Source organism: Macaca nemestrina, chromosome 1 (assembly GCF_043159975.1).
Source record: "Macaca nemestrina isolate mMacNem1 chromosome 1, mMacNem.hap1, whole genome shotgun sequence".
NCBI classification, from domain to species: Eukaryota; Metazoa; Chordata; class Mammalia; order Primates; family Cercopithecidae; genus Macaca; species Macaca nemestrina.
The window spans coordinates 73,945,413-73,972,331 of NC_092125.1; the positions used below are offsets into that span (position 1 = coordinate 73,945,413).

At 36.7% G+C, this 26,919-nt stretch overlaps 1 protein-coding gene across 1 annotated transcript in view; it reads right to left on the reverse strand.

Moving 5' to 3' along the window:
• LOC105493520 (usherin) overlaps nt 1-26,919 on the reverse strand; it is a 789,359-nt gene that overhangs the window by 155,450 nt on the left and 606,990 nt on the right. Inside the window, exons 49-51 of the mRNA XM_024796490.2 lie at nt 15,128-15,346; nt 5,908-6,131; nt 2,484-2,688 (exon numbers count right to left, since the gene is read on the reverse strand). Coding sequence (XP_024652258.2) covers nt 2,484-2,688; nt 5,908-6,131; nt 15,128-15,346 — 648 coding nt within the window. The remainder of the gene's footprint in view (nt 1-2,483; nt 2,689-5,907; nt 6,132-15,127; nt 15,347-26,919) is intronic.

Genomic DNA, 26,919 nt, shown 5'->3' on the forward strand with positions numbered 1-26,919 from the left:
AAAGGGTATCTGCCACTTGTCGCCTGTGATGGCTACCATGGCTCCCCAGTTCTCCCTTCCATCCTGGTCAGAGGGCTCCTAATTAGAAAATCACATTTGCCAGTTTTCTCTGTAGCTCGTAGTGGTCACATGACTCAGATCTCAATACTTGAAGGAGTGTAGAAAGACATGGGCAACTTCCGCATCATTTTTTAAAGAGAAAAATCACATACCTTTGGTTGCCATTCTGGATTCTGGATCCCTGAATGACCTTGTGCAATTCAGTTGCCTAGACCATCTACCTACCCTCAGCTGGTCAATATGTTTTACATTTCTGCTACAGCAAATTAAACTACTCATTGGCAATGACTGTAATTCTGTATCCTAAAGCCCACATCATCATTTCAAATCTCATTTGCTGCTTCCTTCTTTCTTCATATAAGGTTCAAATCCCAGTGAAAATTATTGTTTGTCATCATAGCTGCTAGTCCTAATGCAGTGACTAGTTATTAGTATGCATTTAATAAATACTTTTTGATAAATAAATGATTTCATGAACGAATAAATTTTTGTCAGCACTGGTATTGTCAGCTTTCAAGTGTAAGTTTCTAAAAGAGTCTGACTTAGTCTAAATTGTTCTCAATGGAATTATCATAGCACCACTTGTGTACTGAACATCTTTCACGAAAAAGAACAGTTTGTTGTTTTTGATATTCCATTTACAGTATTTTCTGCAGGCAAAGCAATCTGAAATAAGGATTTTAAAAGCCCTCATACCATTATATCAGTAGGTGGAAACATCTATTCACTTCTGGAGAGGGCTATTGCAAGTATGTATTAAAAGCCCTTCAAAATCTTGATCTTGATTACAAGGGGGCAGATAAAAGTAGAGAACTCTCTTAGATGGAAACTCAATAATTTTAAAATGAAAGTCCATGACTTAAATCTATAACTGGGACTGGGAACATAATAGAAGGTTGGACAAATTGTCCTCTATCTAAGGCCTTTCCTAATTAAATTCATTCCAAGAAGTTTTTTTGCTTGTATAGTGTTCTAAATCCAAATAACGAAGTAAAGGTAAACAAAAATGCCCTATTCATAAGGATGTTTCAATCTAATAGAAGAGTTGGAACAAGTGTTCAAATCCATATGACACATGAGAAAGCTAGTGAGCTTTGTGAACAATGCGCCATAGCAGCACAGGGACTGCCAACTGAGGACATGAATCTTGACCTAGGCCTTGAGTAGGATGATAAATGAGGACATTTTAGGTGGAAGAACAGCTCAAAGTGCATTTGGAGCACTCTTAAAGGAGCTCCTATACCACTTGGAGTCTTCAAAATCTGTCCCTTTTGAAGATGGCATTATTTGAATATGTTTCTTTCTCATGGAGAGTTACTTTTACAGATCTGAGCCTCAGTTTCCCCATGTGTTAAATTATCATATTTATATGATTGCTTTGTGGGTAACTGAGATAAGGTTTTAAAGTACTTAGTATAACATTGAGACTAAATAATGTTCAATCAACCTTATCTCTGTTCCTTTCTTCCCTTCTTAATCTTCCTTCTTTTATCTCAGTAGCCTACCTTACTTTCTGCACTCTTGAGGTTAGCCATTATCGCCCCTTGGTTGAGTAAAGCAGAATGATGATTCATGATAGAATGGAGCAATGTTTTGCTTGTTTATGTAACCTTAGCTTGCTCAAATTATGTCACTTAAATGGATTCTATTTAATCAAGATGATAGATGATACACACACATGCGCGCGCACACACACACGCGCGCACACACACACACACACACACTTGACTTTTCAAAAAACAAGAACACATTTTGTAGGGACTTAAGTAAATGGATGAATAACACAAATTTAATTGATGGCAGAACTATTTTAGAGATTATTCTAAACTTAACAGTGTTTCTCACACAGCTCAGCCAAAACTAAGAACCACCATTTTGGACTAATTCAGCAGAGTCAAGATGGTATGTAGAAATTAATATTTACAAAAACTGCAAAGGTTATTGTTTTCAAGATGACCAGCCATCTTGGAGAAACGTCATGCTTGGGTTTACCTCGTCCTCAGAATAGCACTGTTAGATTTTATTATTAATCAGACAGGTCCATCCTTCTTTCTGCTTGAGAGTATAGCAATATTCATTCAATACATTTAGTGAAAGCCGCATTGTAGCTTTTGAAAAAGAAAACTGGGTTTATTGTAAATTAACTGGATATAGCAGTAAAGGTCACAGATATCTCCACAGATTTACCTTAATATGGAATACAACCTTGTTTAAAGTTAGACTTTAACACATTTTAAACTACTGACTTTGAATACATCCAGATTATGCCTTTAATTACCTTGTAACTAGCTGGCTTCAAAGTATGATGGAATGTATTGATACCAGTTTAAGGATAGTTGATGTCAGAGTGAAATAAAGTTGCATTTTCAGCGGCTTCTCACTAACCCCATTAAGCCATGGGCAGACAGCTTGTTTTCTGTTACCTGTGTAAGAGTACGTGTTTGCACTCCCTGTATGAATGGTTTCTTCGGCAGATGAACACATTTCTTCAATTGATGCCTTCCCTGTGGAATTGTGAGACCCTCTTATCACAGTGCAAATGTGGCTGGTAAAGTTGAAGTCACACTTGCCACAATGTGCTGTGGCTTCCATAGATGCTGGGCAGAGGGTCCTGCAGTCTTTGGTTTCCTGAATCAAGTGGCAGGGGTGAGAAGAGAGAGAGAGGAGTATTTAAAAATTTCATTTAGACGTACATAGGGTAGGCTTTTATGACTTTCAAATGAATTTTTTCCTCCACTTGATGAATGAATATTTCAAAATTTATAAAAAGAAATGAAGGCAGTTTGTATACTAGAAAGAAAAATGACTTTGAAACGACACAGATTGGGATTAAAATTTCAGTTTTGCAACTTCCCAGCTCTGTAACCTTGAGGAAGTCACGTATGTTCTCAAAACGTCGGCTTCTTCAGTGGGAAAAATGGAGACAAAATTTACACCAAGGTTTGTTGTGTGACTCAAATGAGATAACACCGATAAGTCTTTAAACTTAGTATTCACACTACAAATATTTCATTTTTGCTATTTGATACTTTCCTATGGAATTTTAGAGAAAATAAAGAACTGATATTTGAGAATCTACATTTCCTGTGTTGTTGGAAAAGTTAGTCCCATTAGAAGTACTACTGATCCAAGTTTTAAAAAATACAAATGTTTCATGAACTGTCATTATAATTATAATTATTTATGCTTGTAAACATTTTCTCTGACAAATTTCCAGACTTTTTATGATTTTTTATAACTACCACTTTGTTTTAACCCAAGGAAATTACATACTTAACCAACCTAAATTACAGGAGCTATAAATAAGGTAATAGTTTTATAATGTGGAGATCTACTTTGCCTTTCCTTTACATAAGTAGCATAATGTATTTAGAATACTGTTTGCTATTAAAATTGATCTCCATTCAACCTCTCTCTTACATAAAATAAGTTGAATTATTCTTACCAAGTTGGTCAAAATAATAAATTCAAAAATATATAGTGGGTCTGGGTGCAGTGGCTCACGCCTATAATCCCAGCACTTTGGGAGGCTGAGGTGGGTGGATCACTTGAGGTCAGGAGTGTGAGATCAGCCTGGCCAACATGGCAAAATCCTGTCACTACCCCAAAAACAAAAATTAGCTGGGTATGGTGGCACGCACCTGTAATCCCAGCTACCTGGCAGGTTGAGGGAGGAGAATCACTTGAATCCAGGAGGCAGAGGTTGCAGTGAGCCAAGATGACACTATAAAAGTGGAACCCCACTACACACATGTGTGTGTGCTTGTGTGTGTGTATATATATACACACATACACACATATATATATTCTCTAAAAGCCCAACTAAATGACAGTAAAATAATGGTTTACATGTTGAAAGTCTAAGAAAAAAGGAAGGAAAATAATACACACAAGACAGTGCATACCTTTTTGGAAGCTGGAAAGTAGATGAATGTGGCAGAGACAATGCAATGTGCTCAGTGATGTCTGTCTCCCTTTTCTCTCTGGGAACATGGGATGTTGAAACCTGGCTGCAGTAGGAGAAGCCACCTGACTAGATATGTCTGTGTGACTAGTGCATAGAAAGGATGTACTCTATACCCAGGTATGAACTGCCTGTGTGCAATTGTCCCCTCTTGCGCCCTTTCCACTATGATCCAAGGGCTGCGTGTGAAGCATCACAAGATGGAAGGGGCTTCGGTTCTAGAGATGTTACTTGGAAGACAACTGCCTAACTCATGATGCTTTGCAATGTAAAAAATTTAAAAATAAACAAATTTGCTAAGACAGTAGATCCTAAATGCTCTCATCACAAAAAAGGAAAACAAAATGCAAAATGCAAAAAGAAACCATCCTAGCTTCCACATAGAGGTTCACTGTCATGAAATTTTAGTGGAGCAGGATAAAGAGAACATCTTCAAGAGCTTTCATAGGAAAAGAAACATGGTTACCAACAAAGAGATAGGAATCTACATATCAGTGGAAGCTTAAAACATGCAGAAATGCCTCAAAATTCTGAGTAGACATAATTTTTAACCTGGAATTGTATATCCAACCAAACTATCAATCCTGTTGGAGGGTAAAATAATAGTATTTTTATACATTAAGCTCTCAAAAAATTTACCCTCTATACATCTATATACAAGAAGATAATTCTCCAAATGGAATGAAACTTGGAATCCAAAAACAAAAACAAAAACAAACAGGAAAAAACAAAAACAAAAACAAAACAAAACAAAACAAAACAAAAAAAAAAACAGGGGAAACAACACAGGAAAGAGGTAAAAGGAATTCCTGAGTTGACAGCTTAGGGAAGACCTAATGGGCCAGCTATGTAAAAATCCCATGGTGATTCATTTCAGATTGGAACAGGATATAAATGTCTCCAAGTGATAGGTCTTCAGAAAACAAAATAAAACCTACAGACTGAACATTATTATGTAAAACACACTACTTGATTCAGCATGGAGAAATATTGTCCTTATTATAATAATTTAACCAACCTTATGTATTATATTAATATTAATCATTCATTGATACAAAGTGCTTGCAGGGCTTCCAACAATCTCATGAGTTATTTTACATCCCAAAGTGTACAAAGTATATGTGGTCCACACAATTACTGTGTAGTTGCCTCATTGAACAAGTGACCTTCCACTGTCTGTGACCAAGACACCCATTTTTAGTGGTCTTATGATGACAAATTACTACAGAACATGGTAGCATGTTTGTTTTTAAAGTGTCCATGGTTCTTTCCTTAAATTGATAGGTTTCTGGTGTCCTGGGTCAAGTTTAATACCCACATACATGACATGGCTGTGTACGAACTATCACTATATAAAAACATAGGTGATTACACACAGAAGCCTATTCACTCACTTTTGACACAGGCATTTGCTCATCTTTCATTGTCTAATGGAATATGATATAAGTGCAACTAAGCAAATTTGCTGGATCTAAGGTCTCTATCAAAGGAAGGTGGTGGATGATGGCTGGTGGGTTAGGGAGAAGAAGTGGGAATTTCCTCCCGTCTCCATCCACAGTGCTCCCAGGCATGAAATGGCACCATGCAGAGGCCCCAGACGACCTGTGCTGGCTCTTTCAGCGGCACACAGACTTTCAGTCCTGCACTAATCTGAAGTGCTGGGTAAAGCTCCCTGAGAACAGCTAATCATTATTAATTCCTTTAGAATTCATTGCAATAACATCAATCATAGCGAACTCATTCGGTATTAATATGGATGTAATGTGAAAATGAATAATGCACACAGGAGTTTTTATATTCCTATTTTAGAAAAATAGTTATGAACAATGTATTTCTCTTTCCATTGTCAAATCAGCGCCTCCGAGAGCTTTTCTATCAATTACCTTCATCATCATTCCAGTTGAAATCTTGTCAGAGCAAACATATTTCAAAGGATTATATCCAACTCCATTACAGCATTTCTGGCTCTTTGGAATAAGTTCAGTCTCACAGCATTTTACTGGCACTGGGTCATTCTTTTTAACATGTGCTTTAGACTCTCCACTGGAAGCTGAGCAGCATATGGTATCTGACATATTCACATAATCCTGCCCACAACAGAACATCCCTGCAACAATAAAATGTTATATATGAATATGAAATAGAAAAAGGGAAGAAAACTGAGGCTGCTATAAAGTTTGGTATAAAAATGTCAGACTCAGGCAGTTGCTGAAATGGTGTAATACCTAAGGTAGCATTTCCCTACCAAGGTGATTTAAATGTGCAGTGAGGGTCCTTCTTACCAAGAGCACTAGACACTACTTAGGAAAAGAACACACAAGAGGAAGTGTTCGAAAATCATTCAGCTGGGCCAAACTTCTCTCATGCTTCATAAAAAGAGATAGGATTTCTGTCACGAAAACTGCCTGTGCATTTCGTGATGATAACATCTTGTTGCAAAGGAAGGTGAGTTAAACTATAGGGACTCTGAGAAAGCTCTAGAAATTCATACGGGAGAAAAGGTCACTCAAGTACTCTGGGATAAGAGCCCAGCCAGAGTGGAAAGGTAGCACCATCCTAGAACTGGAAGCCCTGCAGAAGGAGCAGTGCAAGTTTTATTTAGCTTTATTTAGGGTACAAATATTTGCTTCTCGTGAATTTAGCTGCAATGGTAACCATTCTTTCTTAATGAGATGGATTTGGTATTTATTCAGCTGAGCATGTTCACTCATCAGGTGCACTAATCAGCCACTATTTTTTGAGCCACATTTTGCTCTAGACCCATCACAGACATGGGTGACAGGCTGGGGACAGAGGCAGAAAGACCTGGTAGAGAGGATCACTGATCCCCACATCTAAATGAAAGATACATATACCTGAGATACCAGATAGACATTTTCTCCCACCAAAGTCAGTTTAATTGCCTGCATTTGCACCATTTAGATATTGCCATCGAAGAGAAATGGCAGAAATGCTAACATTACAGCAGGAATAAATTAACACTACTTGAGTCAGATCAAGCTAGAAATCAAGGTGCCTATACTGTATGTCACAGTGTTTTTATATTAGAATTTATATCCAGTTATATAGTAGCACAAAGTGATGAATGATTTATTTTAATTGGAATTTTGTTTGTTTATTATTAGTTCCCACTGATAACATAAAGAACCTCAAATTCAAAGTGCCCTGGGGTCCTGAATTGTTTAATCTGGTCCTGTGTAAACATCTACATTATTAAAGACACTCGAATCATAGATCAAAAGTGCTTTTAAAAAAAGTCATTGAAAGTAGACATTGGTTTGGCACATGCCTTAAGAAAGATGTTTATCCACACACGCCTCCAAAAAACCCCTCTCATTCATCTTTTTACTTACAAAAGTCTCCTCATATTAAAAACTCTTATTTATGATTAATGATATACACTGATCCTAACAGAGTTTTGGCATACCATGTTTATCTAATGTGATAACTCTTCGAAGTAATTGATTTAAAAATTAACTGCTAAATTAATAATTTTAGTTGTTTTAACATTTCCAGGAAAAGTTATCTCAAGTAAATACACAGAACAGGGCTCATTTTAGTCTGAGTCTTGATTATGGTGGGTATATATCTGTGCATGTGTGTATGTATAAGTACATACACACAAATACACATATTTATGTGTGTGTAGATATGCGTGTATGTATATGTATGTGTATATATACACACAAATACATATAAACATATACATACCTGTGTGTACATACACGCACATAAACTAAAAAGAAAAATCCGTAGCTTCAAGTTTTCTATTGTTTGGGCATTTTTCTGCCCCTTCTGATTAGACATTTAAATACAACTGTGGATTCTTTACTGTTAATTTTTTCTCTGGCAGTTTTCTTAAGACAATTCATGTTTCTCTTTTAAAGAGCAATCAAAATTTGAAAACTGGTCTTTTAGGGAGCGAAATATATTCTCCCCCTCCCATTCCCACATTACTTCATGGTTTCACTATGCTTTAAGTATAAAATAAAAATGCAGACATTGACCTAATTTGAAACTCCTAATCAGTCATCTGATCACTCTGAGGGACTTCTGACAGGTAAACTAAAATTTTGATAATGAACTGCTTTTAAACTAGAAAAAAAAAGATGCCTTCTTTCACAAAGAACTTCATCTTTGTATTACTGAATTGAAATTTTCAGCCAAGATTTCACTCACATAACAAGAAGTGACTCCCTTTCTAGTTTCTTTGGTAAACCATTACTTCTTTAATTATTATCAACCTTGTTCCAGTGTGATAAATTGCTAATTACTTAATACCCTAATCAGCGTTCATTCTTTGCACAGATAAACTGTGACAGTGCCATTAATTTAAATAGTAATTTCACTTAATGGCCAGAACGGCACACCAGATTTTATGCAGCATTTTCTGAAGACTGCATCCATCACTGCAATATTCTGACATAAAGATGTCTGACGTGCACTAACTCACTTAGGGAGAGCAGATGTTGCGGAGCAGAGTTTGGTAGTAATTCCCATAGTGCATCACTTCAGCATGAATGAGCTGCAAATTCAGAGACAGACAATCTTCTGAAACTGCACTGCAATAACTTTTGACCCCTACCTAATTTATCACATGTAGCACTTGACTTTTGAACTTTGACACATGGAATGCACAATTTTAAATATGCCCAAAGAAAAACAAAATAGGTCATGCATTATTGATGGATTGGTCCATTCTTCCAGAGCCTCTTCATTAAATTTGTACAAAGGTGGAGCGTGTCTTTGAACAAGATGCAGATGTTATTAAAGTGGTATAGTGCACATTAAACTAGTAGATGTTTATTTTTCAGATCAAAAAGCATATATTGTCTTTCTAAACTGTATATACATCCAGTGGTTTCCATTGATTGGACGCAACTGAGAAAATAGTGGAGGAAAAGATTTTTACTCACAATATTATTAATACTTCAAATATGTTACCAATGCTTATTTCATATCTATGTCTCAAAAGAAATGCATTTATAAACATATCTGCTGGATGACTTTCTAAATAGTTAAGACTGCAAAACTGGGATTCCATTTTTTTTTTTTTTTAAGAAGACCAAGAATTATGTATCATGCCTTTGAGATAAAAATAATATAGTAGTAAAATCCAGTCTGGAATATGACAAATCATTGTGAAACCCTGAGATTGTTCATGGGGACCAAATTTTAAACCAAGGGATATTTTAGGCCTAGAAGAAAAACAAGATTTGTGATTAGTCATCCTTAGGACAAAGGTATAACATTTGTGGCAGAGCATGAAAGAAAAGAAATTCACGCTTGTCTTCACCAGTAGATGGCTCTAGTGACTACCACCACAAAACTGAGAGGGTAGAGTAAAAACGCTCCCCAAATCATTGTGATACATTTTATAGCGTTGATATATTACACTTTTCAAAAAAAAAATCATTATGCTATATGGAAATCTTCCAGGGAAATGCCTTTTCAATACCACCCTTATACCATGGACTTCTGTGATTATACTTCCCTCTGCAAAATTCCCAAATTCCCATCTTATGAAACAAACAGTGATAGTTATCTGTTTTACTGAAGTCAGAGTCCAGGACGTGAAAACTCAGTCTTGTGTTCTGAAACAATTTCAACTCAGAGTTTCACATCAAAGGCCGCATGGACAAAATTTATAATATAAATAAGTCAATATATTCCAAAGTCATCTCATGATCAGTTTCCCATGGCTAACAGAAAAAAATCTGTCCTCTTTGAATGAAACAGAGGTTTTAATTTTCACCTTTTCATACTAAAGGATATAATCAAGTCCAATCCAAGATTAATGGCATAAATGGTAAAGCCATATAAGCAAACACTAAGAAAAAAATGAGTAATAAATAGGCTTAAAATCTATTCAAAGAAAATGGCTAAGAATACATATGCACTGAAATGACGCGCATGACTTTCATCCCGAGATACCTGTATAACACTTCTACACAACTCATCTGCCCAGAGAGAGCACTAAAAACATAAACGCCACCCCAGCACTTCTGTTCCAACAGCATCTGTTAATTCACTCCATTTATAAAATACATATTGACAAAGACAACTGAACTGGGACCAGGGAGATTTGATTTGGTGTGAGAAAGTCAATTCAATGTGATTTTGTTAAAGGGCTCCTGCAGGCAAATAAAAGAGTTTAAGTAATAAAGTACATAAAGAGATGTTTTACGAGCCAGCCCGGTCTCGTGGCAGGCACACAATGCCAGCCAGCGAGAGAGGCCAGGCTTAGGAATGATATTATGAGATCCAAACCCGTATGTAGCAGGTATGCTGTTTGTAGCTAGGTTGAGGAGAAAAAGGGCCATATGGATATTCTGGAAGGTCATTAAGGTCACAGTCATTAGGGGCGACAGGAGTGAACGGCAGCAGAGAGAGGAAAAATACATGTGGAACCTGTCTATTTTCAGTGCAAACTGCAGGAAGGAAGGTCAAGAGAATAAAAAGAGATTCCTTTTTTCCTTTGTAAAACTATTATTCCTTCAGTCCACTATGATTATAAGAGTTGGCAGAGCTGTAGAATACCATAAAAAACTCTAGAGCTTATCTTGATTCACAGGAGTTGAGGGCTGTCACCACTTGTGTAAGAAATGTTTGACTGGCATGCAACATCATCTTGAAGTAAATAAAAAAGTGATTCTGAAATTTGAGTTCATGGATGGAGTTCAAGGGTGGATAAAATTACAAGCAAATTTTTGTGTGTATTCTATGCACTATTATTCAGAGTGAGGGTTTGTAACTTTCAAAATATTCAAAAGGAAAACAAATTAAGAACCACTGTCCTAGTGGACAGTAACCTCCATTCCCCTTCTTAGAACAGATGCATTTTATTTTATGCCAATGGTGTGCTGACTTCTCTTTCCTTCTCTTTTGCATTTGTTCTGCCACCTAAATTTAATCTTGAACTACAGGTCTTATCATCATATTGACTCTTCCCTGAGTGCTAAATAATATTCAAATCCTAATATTCAAATCCCTTTGCCTACTCAGATTTATCTCCTTTCTTCCTTACACAGGGTGTATACCTCTTGTAGTCCTCACTACTATTTGTATTTTACGGATTGCTGATTTCACAGTTTAGCTCAAGCCATGCCTGCCAAAATCATACTCACTGTTTGAGATTCCAATCCAATGGAACAACCCCCTTCATTACTTTGACTGGAGTGATCTCTCAGTCTTAAGAATATGCATGCATTCATCCCTCTCTTACGGCCTGTGTATAACCTTGTAGGTACTTTTCTCCTTGATTAGGTTGTAAGTTCTTGAGGATAAAAATGGAATCTTGGCCATTTTTACACTTGCCAAGCACCAAGAATGATATCTTGAATATGGCTATTACATAATACATATTTAACAAAGGAAGGAGTATGGCAGTAGACTAATTCTTTTAAAAAGCTACAGATGAACAAACACACTAAAATCAAATATTTTGCTGTCATTTTTAAACTCTGATGTATTAGGGTATACAGGGGGGAACACTTTTGCATCCTCCCTGCCACCTTGGTTCTATCTTTAATAGACCTGTTATTAGTTACTTCACCTAAAGTAGGAGGAGAAGGTATTCAACAGGTTAGTCACAGTACAGGATAACTAATTAATTGCCATAATTTTCTAGTAGACATTACTATGACTTTAAGCAGTGGTTCTCAAATTATGGTCTCAGCATCCTCTTATAAGCTTACAAATTATTGAGGACCCCAAATATCTTTTGTTTATATGGATTTTACCTGTTGATAGGTACTGTGTTAAAACTTACAGCAGAAATTTTTGAAATATTTATTTATTAATGCATTTAGACATAAAAATAATAAATCCATAACATGCTAACATATTTATGAAGCGCAAATATGGTTTTCTTTTTTTTAATTATACTTTAAGTTCTAGGGTAATGTGCACAACGTGCATGTTTGTTACATATATATACATGTGCCATGTTGGTGTGCTGCACCCATTAAGTCGTCATTTACATTAGGTATATCTCCTAATGCTTTCCCTCCCTGCCCCCAACCACGACAGGCCCCGGTGTGTGATGTTCCCCTTCCTGTGTCAAAGTGTTCTCATTGTTCAGTTCCCACCTATGAGTGAGAACATGCGGTGTTTGGTCTCAGGATCCTTTTATACGCTTACAAATTATTGAGGACCCCAAATACCTTTTGTTTATATGGGTTTTACCTGTTGATATGTACTGTGTTAAAACTTACAGCAGAAATTTTTGAAATTTTTTATTAATGCATTTAGACATAAATATAATAAATTCATAACATGCCAACATATTTATGAAGCATAAATGTTTTTCAAATAAAAAATAGTGAGAAGAATGACATTGTGTTATATTTTTGCAAGCTTCTTTAATGTTCAGTTAAGAGAAGCAATTTAATTTTCTTTCTCATTCTGCATTTGATCTGTTGCAAATCACATCATGTAACCTCTGTAAAGCTCTGCTGTACACATACGAGAGAATGAGAATTAAAAAGGCATATAGTAGTTTAGTATCACAGGCATACCTCATGTTATTGTGGTTTGATTTATTGCACTTTGCAGGTACTGCTTTTTTTACAAATTGAAGGTTTGTGGCTGCCCTGAATTAAGCATGTGTATTGGTGCCAATTTTCCAATAGCATGTACTTGCTTCATGATTCTGTGTCACATTTTGATGATTCTCACAATATTTTAAGCTTTTTCATTATTATTATAAGACAGAAAGCTTAGTTGATGAGTGTCCTGTGTGTACTGACTGCTTTGCAGACCAGCCTTTCCCTTATCTTTCTCCCTCTCCTTGGGCCTTCCTATTCTCTGAGGCACAGCAATAATGAAATTAGGCCAATTAATAACCTTACAATGGCCTCTAAGTGTTCATGTGAAAGGAAGAGTCTCATGTCTCTCACATTAAATCAAAAGCTAGGAATGATTAAGCTTATCAAGGAAGGCATGTTGAAAACCAAGATAAGCCAAAAACTAGACCTCTCATGCCCAACAGTTTGCCAAGTTATGAATGCAAAGGAACAGTTCTTGAAGAAAATCAAAATACTCCTCTTCTTCCCACACCTTCAACAGACCTTCTTCTCTTTTCTCTCCCACTCCTTCTTGAACATATCTTTTCCCCTGGACAATATCTCTTCATTACATCTTATAAGGTATGTGAGCATGATGACCAATCTGGTGGGTCTTATGGCCTTCAACCATGGTCCAGTTAAGATTTCTATTTCACTTATCATGAATGATAAGTGAAACAGCCTTATTGCTGATATGAAGAAACTTTGAGTGGTCTGGATAGAAGATCAAATCAGTCACAACATTCCCTTAAGCCAAAGCCTAGTCCAGGTAAGGCTCTTACTCTCTTCAATTCTGTGAAGTCTGAGAGAGGTGAGGAAGCTGCAGAAGAATAGTTGGAAGCTAACAGAAGTTGGTTCATGAGGTTTAAGAAAAAAAAGCCATATCCATAACATAAAAGTGCAAGGTGAAGCAGCAAGTGCTGTTGTAGAAACTGCTGCCTCAAGTTACCCAGGAGACTTAGGTAAGATCATTGATGAAGGTGGCTACACTAAACAACAGATCTTCATTGTAGATGAAATAGCCTTGCACTGGAAGAAGATGCCAACTAGAGCTCTCATAGGTAGAGAGAAAAAGTCAATGCCTGGTTTCAAAGTTTCAAAGGACAGGCTGACTCTCTTGTTGGGGGGCGAAAGCAGCTGGTGTCTTTAAGTGGAAGCCCATGCTCACTGACCACTGCAAAAATTCTGTGGCCCTTAATAATTATGCTAAATCTATTCTGCCTGTGCTTGTAAATGGAACAAAAAGGCTGTATGATTACATATCTGTTTACAATATGGTTTACTATGTTTTTTAAGCTCATTATTGAGACCTGCTGCTCAGAAAAAATATTTCTTTTAAAATATCAATACTCACTGACAATGCATCTTGTCACCCAAGAGCTCTGATGGAAATAGACAAGAAGATTAATGTTTACATGCCTATTAACACACCATCTATTCGGCAGCCCATGGGTCAAGTAGTCATTTTGACTTTCAAGTTTTTTTATTTAAAAATATATTTTGTAAGGCTATAACTGCCATAGAGAGTAATTCCTCTGATGGATCTGGGCAAAGCAAACTGAAAACTTAGAAAGGATTCACCATTTTAGATGCAATTAAGAATATTCATGATTCACGGGAAGAAGTCAAAATATCAACATTAACAGGAGTTTAGAGGAAGTTGATTCCAACCCTCATGGATCACTGAGGGGTTTTAGACTCAAAAAGAAAAAATAACTGCAGATGTAGGTAAATAGAAGGAGAACTGGAATTAGAAGTGAAGCCTGAAGAGGTAATTGAATTACTGCAATCATAAAACTAACAGATGAGGAGTTGCTTCTTAAGGAGGAGCAAAGAAAGTGGCTTCTTGAGATGGAATCTATGCCTGGTGAAGATGCTGTGAACACTGACTTCATATTTTAATTTTCTTGTCTTTAAAATCCTCACCTCCAATAACATAAGTGTCAGGGCTCCCAAAATCTGGATCTGACTGTGTGGTATTTAGCAAGTGGAAACTAACATCTAATATCTAATATCTGAACTTCAGTTCCTTCATTTTTAAAATGTAGATAATAATAGTACCTATCATGTAAGATTATTGTGAAGATTATTTGAGGTAATAATATATAAAATATTGGTAGAGTGTCTTAGTATTCATTCAAAGATACTTATTGTTATTAATATTAGTGTTAGCTTCATACAGTAGAATAGGGAGTAAAAGAATTATGACACAATATCATTATAATAATTTTGTATACTATTTGCTAGGAAATATTCTTTTCATTCATAACTAATGCATTTATGTGTGGGATTTTTTTTGGTGGACATGACCTTTCCAAGAGGAAAAAAATTGATGTGTTTTTATGAAATACATGAGATACATGTAAAAATTGGGAGATTACAATGTTATGTGTTAAACAGTATGTTCCAAATTATTGCATTAGATATAACCAATGTGAGCTTTAATTACTTATTTGTTTTATTTCTAGGGCAAATTTCTCACTCTCCCTGCTTCTCCAATCCTCCATCTACTGAAAGGTAGACCTGGGTCCCCTACCTGGAAGGCGATTGTATGCCACTCCTTCTTCTCCACCGCAACACTCTAAATCGTTGCTCACAATCTGTCTGCCACAGCACTGCTGGCCATGGCCATCATGAAGCCTCCCAGCACAGCAAATCTGGTTTCCTGAGGTGGAGTACGGCATTCTGCCACAGCAGGAATCACCAATGCCAACAGAAACCCGATTGTGCTGTTCATCTGGACAGCATACTTCACCTGTCAATTTAGGACAATAATAATCATTACGTCAGTTAAAAAAATATGCTATGACTCACAATTAACTTTTATCACAATCATCTTGCGGATCCCAACTGATTGACAGAATTACTAGAGAGAATATTATCATATTGGAGTTGCAAAATTTCCAAATGACTCCAAAGTTTTCGTGTATAAACATGTGTGTCAGATCAGATACACACAGGGCAACTTACAAGTAAGTCTATGTTGTCTATTTCCTCACCATCAGGTCTGGTGACATGGATTATGTGGCATTATAGAAAAACATCTAGGAATACTTTTTTGTTTTGAGTAATTTTCTTTTGGAAAGTAGGGTGGATTCAAAAACCAACTACTGATACATTTATTTTGCTTATGATTATAATTTCCTAAACCAAACTATATTTGGACAACCAAATAAAAATACTCCCATTGGGAAGGTTAATTACATGAGAGGAGGTAAAAAATACTGTATTTAAGTCAGTGTACTAGTACTTCTTTGGGTTATGTCACACACTGAATTTTGCTACATTTCTCTTCATAGGACAGTCTGGGAAACCTGATATAAGAATAAGATAATCCAACAGACGTGGTGCTTTACGCCTGTAATCCCAGCACTTTGGGAGGCCAAGGCGGGTGGATAACTTGAGGCCAGGAGTTGGAGATCAGCCTGGCCAACATGGTGAAACCCCATCTCTACTAAAAATAAAAAAAATTAGCCAGGCTTGGTGGTGCATGCCTGTAGTCCCAGCTACTCAGGAGGCTGAGGCACGAGAACTGCTTGAATCCAGGAGGCAGGAGGCAGAGCTTGCAGTGAGCTAGGATTGCTTCACTGCACTCCAGCCTGGGTGTATCTAAAAAACAAAAACAAACAAACAAAAAAACAGACTTAGATAATCTTTTGCCTGGTACCTTAAGATCAAAGGACTCAAATATTCTAAATACCAAGAGTTAGCTTCTTTGTTTGGTATAAAAACAACTCTAAAAGACAGAAAATTTTGTAAATGGCTTCCCTTAAGGATACTTTCAAAAGAACTAATAAAAACTTGGTGGATCTAAAATCCAAACTTCATTTTCCCTTCTCCATCTCATGACCCCACCGTGGTTGGCTTCCCTCGTGGCCCTCTGAACCCCGACTTCCTTCTCTCTCTTGTCCTGCTCCTCCTCTTCTTCCTAGACTTTCAACAGACCTTCTCCCCTTTTCTCTACCATTCTTTCTTGGACGTATCTTTTCCCCTGGACAACATCTCTTCATTATATAAAATATGTGAGTATGAAGATCAATCTAGTGGGTCTTATGGCCTTCAAGCATGGTCCAGGTAAGATTTCTATAATCCAATTAATGACTTGTCAAGCTTTCTTAAGAAATGGTACAAATCCACTGAAGAATTTAGGACTGCCTTAGGGATTTGTAGTCCTGGACTTCCTCTTCTCAATTAGTTCACCTTTGGGTGAGCACTGGATATCCTAAAATTTGTTGAGTAAAAGCGAGATGTACTGTTTACCAAAATGATATAAAAATATGGGACAAGATTTAACTATACATAGATATATAAGGAGTATAAAAAATGGGACAATAACTCTTAGCAGCTATCCTTGAGATCTTTTCTGTCCAAATTTATTGGTCAAAAATCCATCTCACTGGATGAAATGAACAAATTACTAGAAACATACAACTTACCAAGGAAACTACAAGAAAAAAGTTAAAATCAATAGCTCTTATGAATATTGATGCAAAAATCTTCAACAGAATACTAGAAAACTGAATTCAAAAGCACATTAAAATGATTCTGCAACATGACCAAGTGGGATATATTCCTGGAATACCAGGATGGGTCAATATATGAAAATTTAATCAATGTAACACATTACATCAATAGAAAAAAGGGAAAAAAAGAAACACATGATTATCTCAGTTGATGTAGAACAAATATTTGACAAAATTCAACCTCTTTCATTATAAATCCACTCAAGAAAATAGGAATAGATGAAAACTACCTCAACATAATCAAGAGTATATGAGAAAAACCTATACCTAATGTCATACTCAACAGTGAAAGACTGAAAACTTTTCCTCTAAAATCAGAAACAAGAAAAGGATGCTACCCTTTGCCACTTGTATTCTACGTAATATTGGATATTACAGCTAGAGCAATTAGGCAAGAGAAAAAAATAAAAGGCTTCCAAATTGAAAGGGAAGAAGCAAAACTATGTGTTCTCAGAGAACATGACATCATATAGAGAAAACTCTAAAGATTCTAAAAAACAAACAAACAAACAAAAAACTGTTACAACTAATAAACAAATTCAGCACAGTATCAGGATACAAAGTCAGCATAGAAAAACCAGGCATGTTTCTATACACTAAGAACGAATAATCTGAAAATAAAATTAATAGGATAATTTCATTTACAATAACATAAAAAAAATGAAATACTTAAGAATGAACTTACCAAGAAAGTGAAAGACTGAAATACCACAAAATGTTGTTGAAAGAAATTAAAGAAGACAACCAAATGGAAGAACATCCCATGTTTATGGATTGGAAGTCTTAATATTGTTAAGATGCCAATACTGCTCAAGTGATCTACAGAATCAATTCGATCCTTATCAAAATCCCAATGCTTTTTGCAGAAACAGAAGAAACCATTATAAAATTCACATGGAATCTCAAAAAACTCCAAATAGTCAAAACAACGTTGAAAAAGGACAAAGTTGGAGATCTCACACTTTCTGATTTCAAAACTTACTACAAAGTTATAGTAATCAAAAGTGTGTTACTGGCACAAAGGCAGACATATAGACCAATGCGATAGAACAGAGATCCTAAAAATGAACCCTTGCAAATATGGGCAAATGATTTTCAACATAGGTGCCAAGACCATTTAATGGGGAAAGGGCCCTTTTTTTTTTTTTTAATGTTGGAAAAGTTGAATACCCACATGCCAAAGAATGATATTGAACCCTTACTTTATATCATATACCAAAACTAACTCAAAAGGGATCAAAGATCTAGACATAAAAGCTAAAACTTAAAATTCTTAGAAGAAAGTAAAGGAGAAATTTCATGACATTGGCTCTGTCAATGATTTCTTGGCTATGACACTGAAAGCAGAAGCAATAAAGAAAAAAGATGAATTGGATTCATCATAATTAATATTAATAACTTTTTGGCATCGAAGAATACTATCAACCAGTGAAAAGGCAACTCAAGAGAAAATATATTAAAATTATATATCTGATAAGGAAGTAGTATCCAGAAGGTATAAAGAACTTCTATAACTCAAAAACATAAAACAAAGACTGTACTTTTTAAATGGGCAAATAACTTTAATAGACCTTTTTTTCAAAGAAGATATACAAATAGCCAATAAACACATGAAAATATGCTCAATATTAGTAATAAGTAGGGAAATGCAAATCAAAACCACAATGAGATACCACTTGATACTCATTAGGATAGTTATAAAAACCATAAAATAACAAGCATCAGCAAGAATATGAAGAAATTGACACACTTGTGCATTGTTGTTGGGAATATAAAATGTTAAAATGTTCCACAAAACAGTATGGCAGTTCTTAAAAAGAAAATTAAACATAGAATTACCATATGATCCAGCAATTCCACTTCTGGGTATAAACTCAAAATAATTGAAAACAGGAGATTGAACAGAAATTTGTACATTTATACATGAATGTTTATGGCAGCTTTATAAGGAAGTAGTATCTGATAAGGAAGTAGTATCCAGAATGTATAAAGAACTTCTATAACTCAAATTCCACTTCAGTTCATCTGTTGAGAAGAGATCCACTTTGTAAATGAGATACCAGCATTAAATGTGAACCTGAGAGTCTCTTTCTGTAAATCCCAGGAGAAGAAGGCCTGGTCTATCATTTGGTGGTGCCACCAGCTAATTACCTGATGCCTTTGTGATCAACATCTCTGACTTTGAATGTGTCTCCAAGACCCTCTGGGGCAAAAACTGCTCAGATGTGGGATTCATACAGGATGCTAACCCCTTAAGGATGTCTATCAATCTAGCTATGCATTTCTTGAAACTGGCCCAAAATCTACTGAAAAGAACAATATTTAATAACTCGGTCCATTGTATCTACACACCTCCAGAAAGTTATCTCAGTTGGCATAATACCTCATTATCCCCTGTACCAGTGCTTATAGTTCACTGTTCACTCTATCAAAATGACAAAAGACTTGTGTACCACTTTGGACAAGATTTAAGTGTCATTGCTTTGTACAAGATTTAAGTGTCATTAACAAGATTGCACTCCCCCATTTCCCTGTAGTTCCCAACCCTAATACCATCCTACTGCCACTCCCTGAGGCAGCTGCTTAATTTATAGCAGATCTAGACTTAGAATTTTTTTCATATATTTTTGCACTCCTGCTCACAGTATATTTTTTGTTTCATTTGTGACAGTTACTCCCCGAGAGTTTACAACAACGCCTTCTTAATTCTCACAATTGCTTAACCATTACCTTACTGTGGTAAGCACAACATGGCCTCCCAAAGACATCCACATCCTCATCCCTGGAGCCTGTAACTATGTTATGTTACATGGCAAAGAGGAAAGAAGACAACAGATGTGATTAATTTTAATAATATGATGTGAGAAAGGTTCAACTGGTCATTATTGGCCTGGAAAATGGAAGGGGTCCACAAGCCAAAGAATGTGAGCAGCCTCTGCAAGGTGGAAAAGGCAAGAAAATGGGTTCTTGCCTCCAGAAGGGAATGCAGCTCTTGTTAACTTCTTGGTTTTAGCTCAATGAGACCCATTTCAAACTTCTGATATTGAGATGTATAAGGTAAGTTTGTGTAGTTTTAAGCCACAAAGCTTCTGGTAATGAGTTATAGCAGCAATAGGAAACAAACTGAGTGATATTTAATTTCCTCTATAAGATTCAACTGTTGTACAATATGTGAATGATCATCTGTCATGCTCTCCAGATAGTCTTGAAAAACTGATTCCCTCTATTTGTCAACAGTGGTAGCATACAATCGACATAAAGTCTCTAAATGTCAATTTTGTCAGCACAAAGTGCTTTTACTAGGACTTAAATTCTAGGCTGTGACAGTTTGCAAAATGGAAAGTCCTTTGCTCCTCAAAGTTTGGAAGCTCTTCATGACTTTCCCTGGCTAGTTGCTAAAAGTCAACTTAGAGAATTGCTTGGCCTCATAGCATCAACAAGGATCCTTGGTTTCATAGGATCTCAAGGGTCACTAGATGTTTGAATCTTAGCTTTTATGAACTGGCTATCCCTTTATATGATCTGATGAAAGTGGACACCCCTGAGTCCTTGCTCTGGAATGATTCATTAGAAACTTTGTCATTTAAAGGAGGCCTGTTAGTCCCCTTTACTCATGTGCTCCCCAATTACTAAACATTTTTTTTCTATTTGGATATAAAAGATTGGGCTAGCTTTGGGTATTATAACTCAGCAGCCCAATGGACATCAGAAACATTAATATCCCGCTAATATTCCTAAAGTTACTTAATGAAGGTCAAACAACTAAGAGGTGAAAGAAATGGGATGTGGAGCCAGGAAGTTTGACTCCAGAACCAATATCTTATCCACTAATTACTCAGCATCAAACCACTGAAACACTACACAAAACTTATTCTTTCACAAGAATGTGATCATGAAATATTACTTGAAATAGTCATCTGACTAAGACATTTTTGCTTTCTTTCTTTTAAAAATAGGGATGTTCGTTGTAATTTTAATGGAAATATATTTGCTATCTTTCTGTTCTACCAATATATGAGAAAAATATATTGTCATTCATACACAATAATCACATTACTATAAAACACACCATCTCTAAGAGCTCACCCTAAAATTTAATCATGAAAATTCCTATTTTGATTAGCTGAGTGTCTTGGCCATGTTTCTATGTCCCATTTTTCCCATGCATAAAATGGAAATAGAATTCTAAGGCAAAGTCTATTAAAATTATTTTATTTAAAAAATATTATTCAGGACCATCACTTTTTTTGGGTGCACACTTCCATGAATTTTAATGAAGAGACACCACCAGCATACAAAAGAGTTTCATCACCCCCCAGAACACCCTCATGCTATCCCTGTATAGTCACATTCCCTTCTCATCCATTACCCTTGGCAACTGTCGACTTTTATCTCCAAAACTATGGCTTGTCTTGTATAGTATGTCATGTAAATGCAGTCTCACAGTTCGTAGCTTTTTGAGACTGGTTTATTTCACTGGGCATGATATCTTCTTGGCACTTATCAATACTTTGTTCTTTTTTATTGCTACATAGTATTCCTTTGTTCCACAGTTTGTCCATTTACTCACTTAGGGACATTTGAATTGTTTCCAGGTTTTGGCAGTAATGATTACAGCTGCGGTAAACATTCATGTGCAGGTTTTTGTGTGAACATAAATTTGCTTTTCTCTAGGGTAAATATCCAGGAGTGGATCAAGACATACTCAGGATTTTCTCAAAATACGAATTTCTAGAATTCAGGAGACACTTGGCTTAGTCAATTATCTTTGAAAAGATCCTATAATATGGTATCTCTAAGTAAAAGGGAACTTAGTATAAGTTTCCATGATGATGCTGCCAGAGACCAATGAAGGAGCAATGAGCTTATTGTAAACAGTAAAATTACTGTATTTGTTATGTTCCTCTGGGTGAAATAACTCTGCTTGGTCTGAAATGCAGTTGCCATATTTTTTGTCTTTACATTCAGAGAACATAATGTCCCTCTTTGGTAAACTTTAAGATAATGTATCCCATGGTACAGGGCAACATCAGGTAATTAAACACCACTTAGGACAATGGTGAGCTTAGAGGAAACACAGTGTACACATCTACATGGGGAAAGCCAACACTTTTTTTAAAAGCCTCTTTTGAGCATAACAAATGTTAACTGGTTTAGATATTTTAGTCATATTTTTCTGAATCCCTCAGAATCTTATTCAGTTACCGACAGAAGAAAAGACTTCAAAAAAAGAAAAAAAAAAAAGAAAGATGTGTATTATATCAATAAGAAATAAAACTAATTTCTTTTCCTCAGAAAAGGGCTATTAGACATAAGATACAAGGATCAGTCACCTTCTCATTAACCTCTCAAAATGAATCTATTTCAGGCCAGACTGGAAAATGTTTTCTCTCTAAAAACTACCATGCAGTGTAACAGTTAATTGTTATTCTTATCAAAGAATGACCCACATTAACATTTACTTGGGGTCATTAGCATATTTATAAAAAAGGGACAGAAATGAGCATTCTTTTCTCTTCTGCTCTTTGTTATGGGGTGTTATGGAAGAAAGTTGTGAGAAAAAAAATAAAGTACATATTTACCAATATTTCAGACTAATCTATAAATATCAAAATGCCTATACCCATCTTGGTCTTGAACTGGCAGACTAGTGACCAGATTTAAATCACATTTACATGCAACAGGATTTGGGACCATTGTGCTTTTTTCCCCTCAATGTAACCAGTGTTAAACTAGTTAACAAAGACCACGGGGCTGAGGACAGAGGTCACAAAATAATCTCTTCATTTAGGTACAGTGAGATTAATGATTGGAGGAAAACACTCTTTGATTATTTCATGAGATTGCTTTTTTCCTTTTCTCTTCACCAGGGTAGGCATTCTAATATTATGAAAAATGAACTACTTAAAAAAGAATCAAAATTTGGGGCATGCTCAATGGTTTGGTAGATATTAAAATGCTTTAAGTGTTCGGAAACATGTATTTATAGATACAGACAAGAAATATTTTTAAAACCCTTGGTCTAAAAATTAATTATTAAAAGGCTCATATAATATCAATGACAACTTCTGAGCTTCCACGAGTTATTTCATTTTTAAGAAAAATGTTAAATTTTATTTTGAAACCTAACAAAAGTAGATTGTGCTGTCAGTTCAAAATCTGACTACTTGTGTTAGCATTGAGAAAGTCACAGGCAAGTGTCCTGAGTTAGTAGCAGTGATAGATGTAAATAAGTATTTTTCATTAGTTTTAAGGGACAGAAGATATTTTGCAGACTTTGAATAGTTGGTTGCAAATCATAACATCAAAACTTTAATGTGATGTGGAAATGAAAACACTATTATTTAGTTCCATGATCAACTTGGTCTACTGGTGTGAAGAATGGTAGGAATTGAACAACACAAAATGTCCATCTCATCACTGTAATTATAATTTCATAGCAGTTATTTGTAAGCAATGGTAGATATGAACCATACATGAAAACTCCCCAAATGCAACTTATTTTGAGAAAGTAAAGCATTTAACAGTATTTGATCTATTGTTGACATTGTGAGCTGTAGTATGAAGAAGTTTAACAGTTTTCTACAAAACTCTTATTTCCATATACATTTTTACTTTTTCTAACTTGGAAAATCTGGTTTACTATAACTTATTCAAGTTTGAAATATTTTTGATAGAGAAATAACAGCACTGCTATAAAAAATGTATGTTTTTTTTCTATGAATTGTAAGGAAAAATAATGAGTGAAGGTTCTCTGCCTTGAGTAAACTTGAGCAGTATTTAATCAGGACACCTGAAACCACCTTTGCAAAAACTATGACAGTAAGAAAATTCTGACACTGGAAAATTATGACAGTGAAAGAAATTTGACCTAACCAATTGCATCTTGCTTCTAGTCTCCAAGCTACCCTTGTCCATTCCTTGGCATAGGCCAAGATAGCTATGGGAGGTGTTTAGTTTACAGTTAAACGTCGAAACAATGATGACAGTCCCTTCCTGAAACAAACTTGCTCCTTGCTTGGGGGGCAGAGCACCTTTGTAAAATTAACAAATTAGCCACAAGGAACTATGACTCAGGTGTTCATGCCACCAGAGGTCACACGATTCCTAACCTTCCCAACTGCTTCCATAGATAACGTCACTATTGTAAAACCTAAGATTAGTGTTCAAGGTACTTTTTACTCTTTATTCTGATGGACCAGCTAGCATCACCCAGACCAGTAAACTGGCTCATCTGATCCTGTAGTCCCCATCCAGGAACTGACTCAGGGTGAGGAGACAGCTCTGACTCCCTATAATTTTATCCCCTACCAATAAGCATCCCCCATTCCCTAGCCCTATGCCTACTGCACTATCCTAAAAAAAACCCTAGGTTGGGCCAGGCGTGGTGGCTCACGCCTGTAATACCAGCACTTTAGGAGGCCAAGGCAGGCGGATCATCTGAAGTTAGGAGTTCGAAACCACCCTGACCAACATGGAAAATGTCCGTCTCCATTAAAAATACAAAATTAGGTGTGGTGGCACATGCCTATAATCCCAGCTACTCGGGAGGCTGAGGCAGGAGAATCGCTTGAACCTGGGAGGTGGAGGTTGCAGACAGCCGGAGATCAAGCCATTGTGAGAGGTGACAACGTGGTAGCAGCCCTCATTCTTGGCGCCTTCTCGGCCTCGGCGACCACTCTGGAGGCCTTGAGGAGCCCTTCAGCCCGCCACTCCACTGTGGGAGCCCCATTCTGCGCTGGCCGAGGCCTGAGCTGGCTCCCTCTGCTTGCGGGGAGGTGTGGAGGGAGAGGTGCGGGCGGGAACCGGGGCTGCGCACGGTGCTCACGGGCCAGCGTGAGTTTCTGGCGGTCGCGGGCTCGGCGGGCGGCACTATGAGAGACGGCCAGCACTGCCAGCCCCCGGCAGTGAGGGGCTTAGCACCCAGGCCCTTTCCACACTGTGGAAGCTTTGTTCTTTCAGTCTTCGCAATAAATCTTGCTGCTGCTCACTCTTTTGGTTCGCACCGCCTTTATGAGCTGTAACACTCACGGCCAAGGTCTGCGGCTTCACTCCTCAGGTCAGCGAGACCAGGAACCCACCCAGAGGAATGGACAACTCCGGACGGGAGGAACGAACAACTCCGCATGGGAGGAAGGAAAAACTCCAGATGAGTCACCTAGCTGTAACACCGCGAGGGTCCGCGGTTTCATTCTTGAAGTCAGTGAGACCAAGAATCCACCAAATCCGGACACAATTGCACTCCGGCCTGGGCAACAAGAGTGAAACTCCGCCTCAAAACAAACAAAAAGCAAAAAAACAAAAACTAAAGAACTCTAGGGTTTCTTTCTTTCTTTCTTTTTTTAAGACATAGTCTTACTCTGTTGCCCAGGCTGGAGTGCATTGGCACAATGCAACCTCTGCCTCCCAGATTCAAGTGATTCTCCTGCCTCAGCCTCCCAAGTAGCTGGGATTACAGGCACCTGCCACCAGGCCCAGCTAATTTTTTGTATTTTTTGTATTTTTTTTTTTTTTTTACAAGAGATGGGGTTTTGCCATGTTGGCCAGGCTGATCTTGATCTCCCGACTTCAGGTGATCACCCACCTTGGCCTCCTGAAGTGCTGGAATTACAGGTGTAAGTAAGCCACTGTACCCAGACAAACCTTAGGTTTTGAATTTTCTGGGAGACTGTTTTGAGTAAAAGCTCCTATCCTGCTTAGCTGGCTCTGCATTTATTAAGCTCTTTCTCTATTGTAGTACCACTGTTTTGGTAAATTGGCTCTATCTGTGCAATGGGCAAGATGAACCCATCGGGTGATGACACACCTTCTATATTTGCTCCAGTATTTTGCAAAAAAGACACTGGGTTAGACAGTGTCTCATTTCACATGGCCTTGGATGGATATAGTTATACTGAACATAAGGTACATGAACCAGATGTTGGGCATAAATTTCACCCTAAACTAGATATCTCAAAGCATTCAGCTTTCCTACAGCCTCCAATAAACTTAGCTTTCTTGTCTTTCTCCTATATCCATTTCTTGCTCTTTAAAGAAGATATCAGTATCAAACTTAGGTAGTAGGAAAAAATTTGTATTCTCAATTACTTTTGTATTCTCAATTACTTTTGCAGGATAAATTGTAATCGACAGTGGTAGTAATGAAGAAGTTTAGAAGTCTTAAATAGTCCTTTTAAAAAAATTGTCAACACATGTTGATACTTTTTGGTTAAAGAGTCAGTAAAGTACTCAAAAGAGCATAGATTTAGAAAAGACGTGCCTATATTCACATTTTAGTTCTTTCACTTCTATTCACTTCTGCAAATCTGGATATGTTATTGATCCTCTCTAAAATAGTTTCCTTACTTGTAAACTGCAGAGAAAATACCAATTTCCTAGAGTTGTGAAGATTCTATAACGTATCCCTATGTAAAGCCTTTAATACAGAGCCTGCGAGAGACTTGGTACTTTAAAAATGCCGGTTGTTATTAGCATCATTCCCAATTATATTCACTAGGCATTGCTTTATGTAGTTGAAATTTGGAGCAAAATGGTTAGGTAAGTTGGCTAATACTAAAAAGGGAGGAAGGAAAAAAATCCAGTTTGCCACCCTTTGCAGCATTCTTCCTTCCCTTGCCTGACTTATAATGACGAGAGAATACTGCCAGTGGTCTAGAATTCTTAGACAAATGAAATTTGCAGTTACAATCTCTCCAGGAACAATGCATGTGTAGTTCAGATTAGAAATGGAGGAAGTGGAGAACAGCTTCATGGAGTGGAACAGTCAGCAATTCACAGATTTAATAGTGAAAATATATAGTCATGT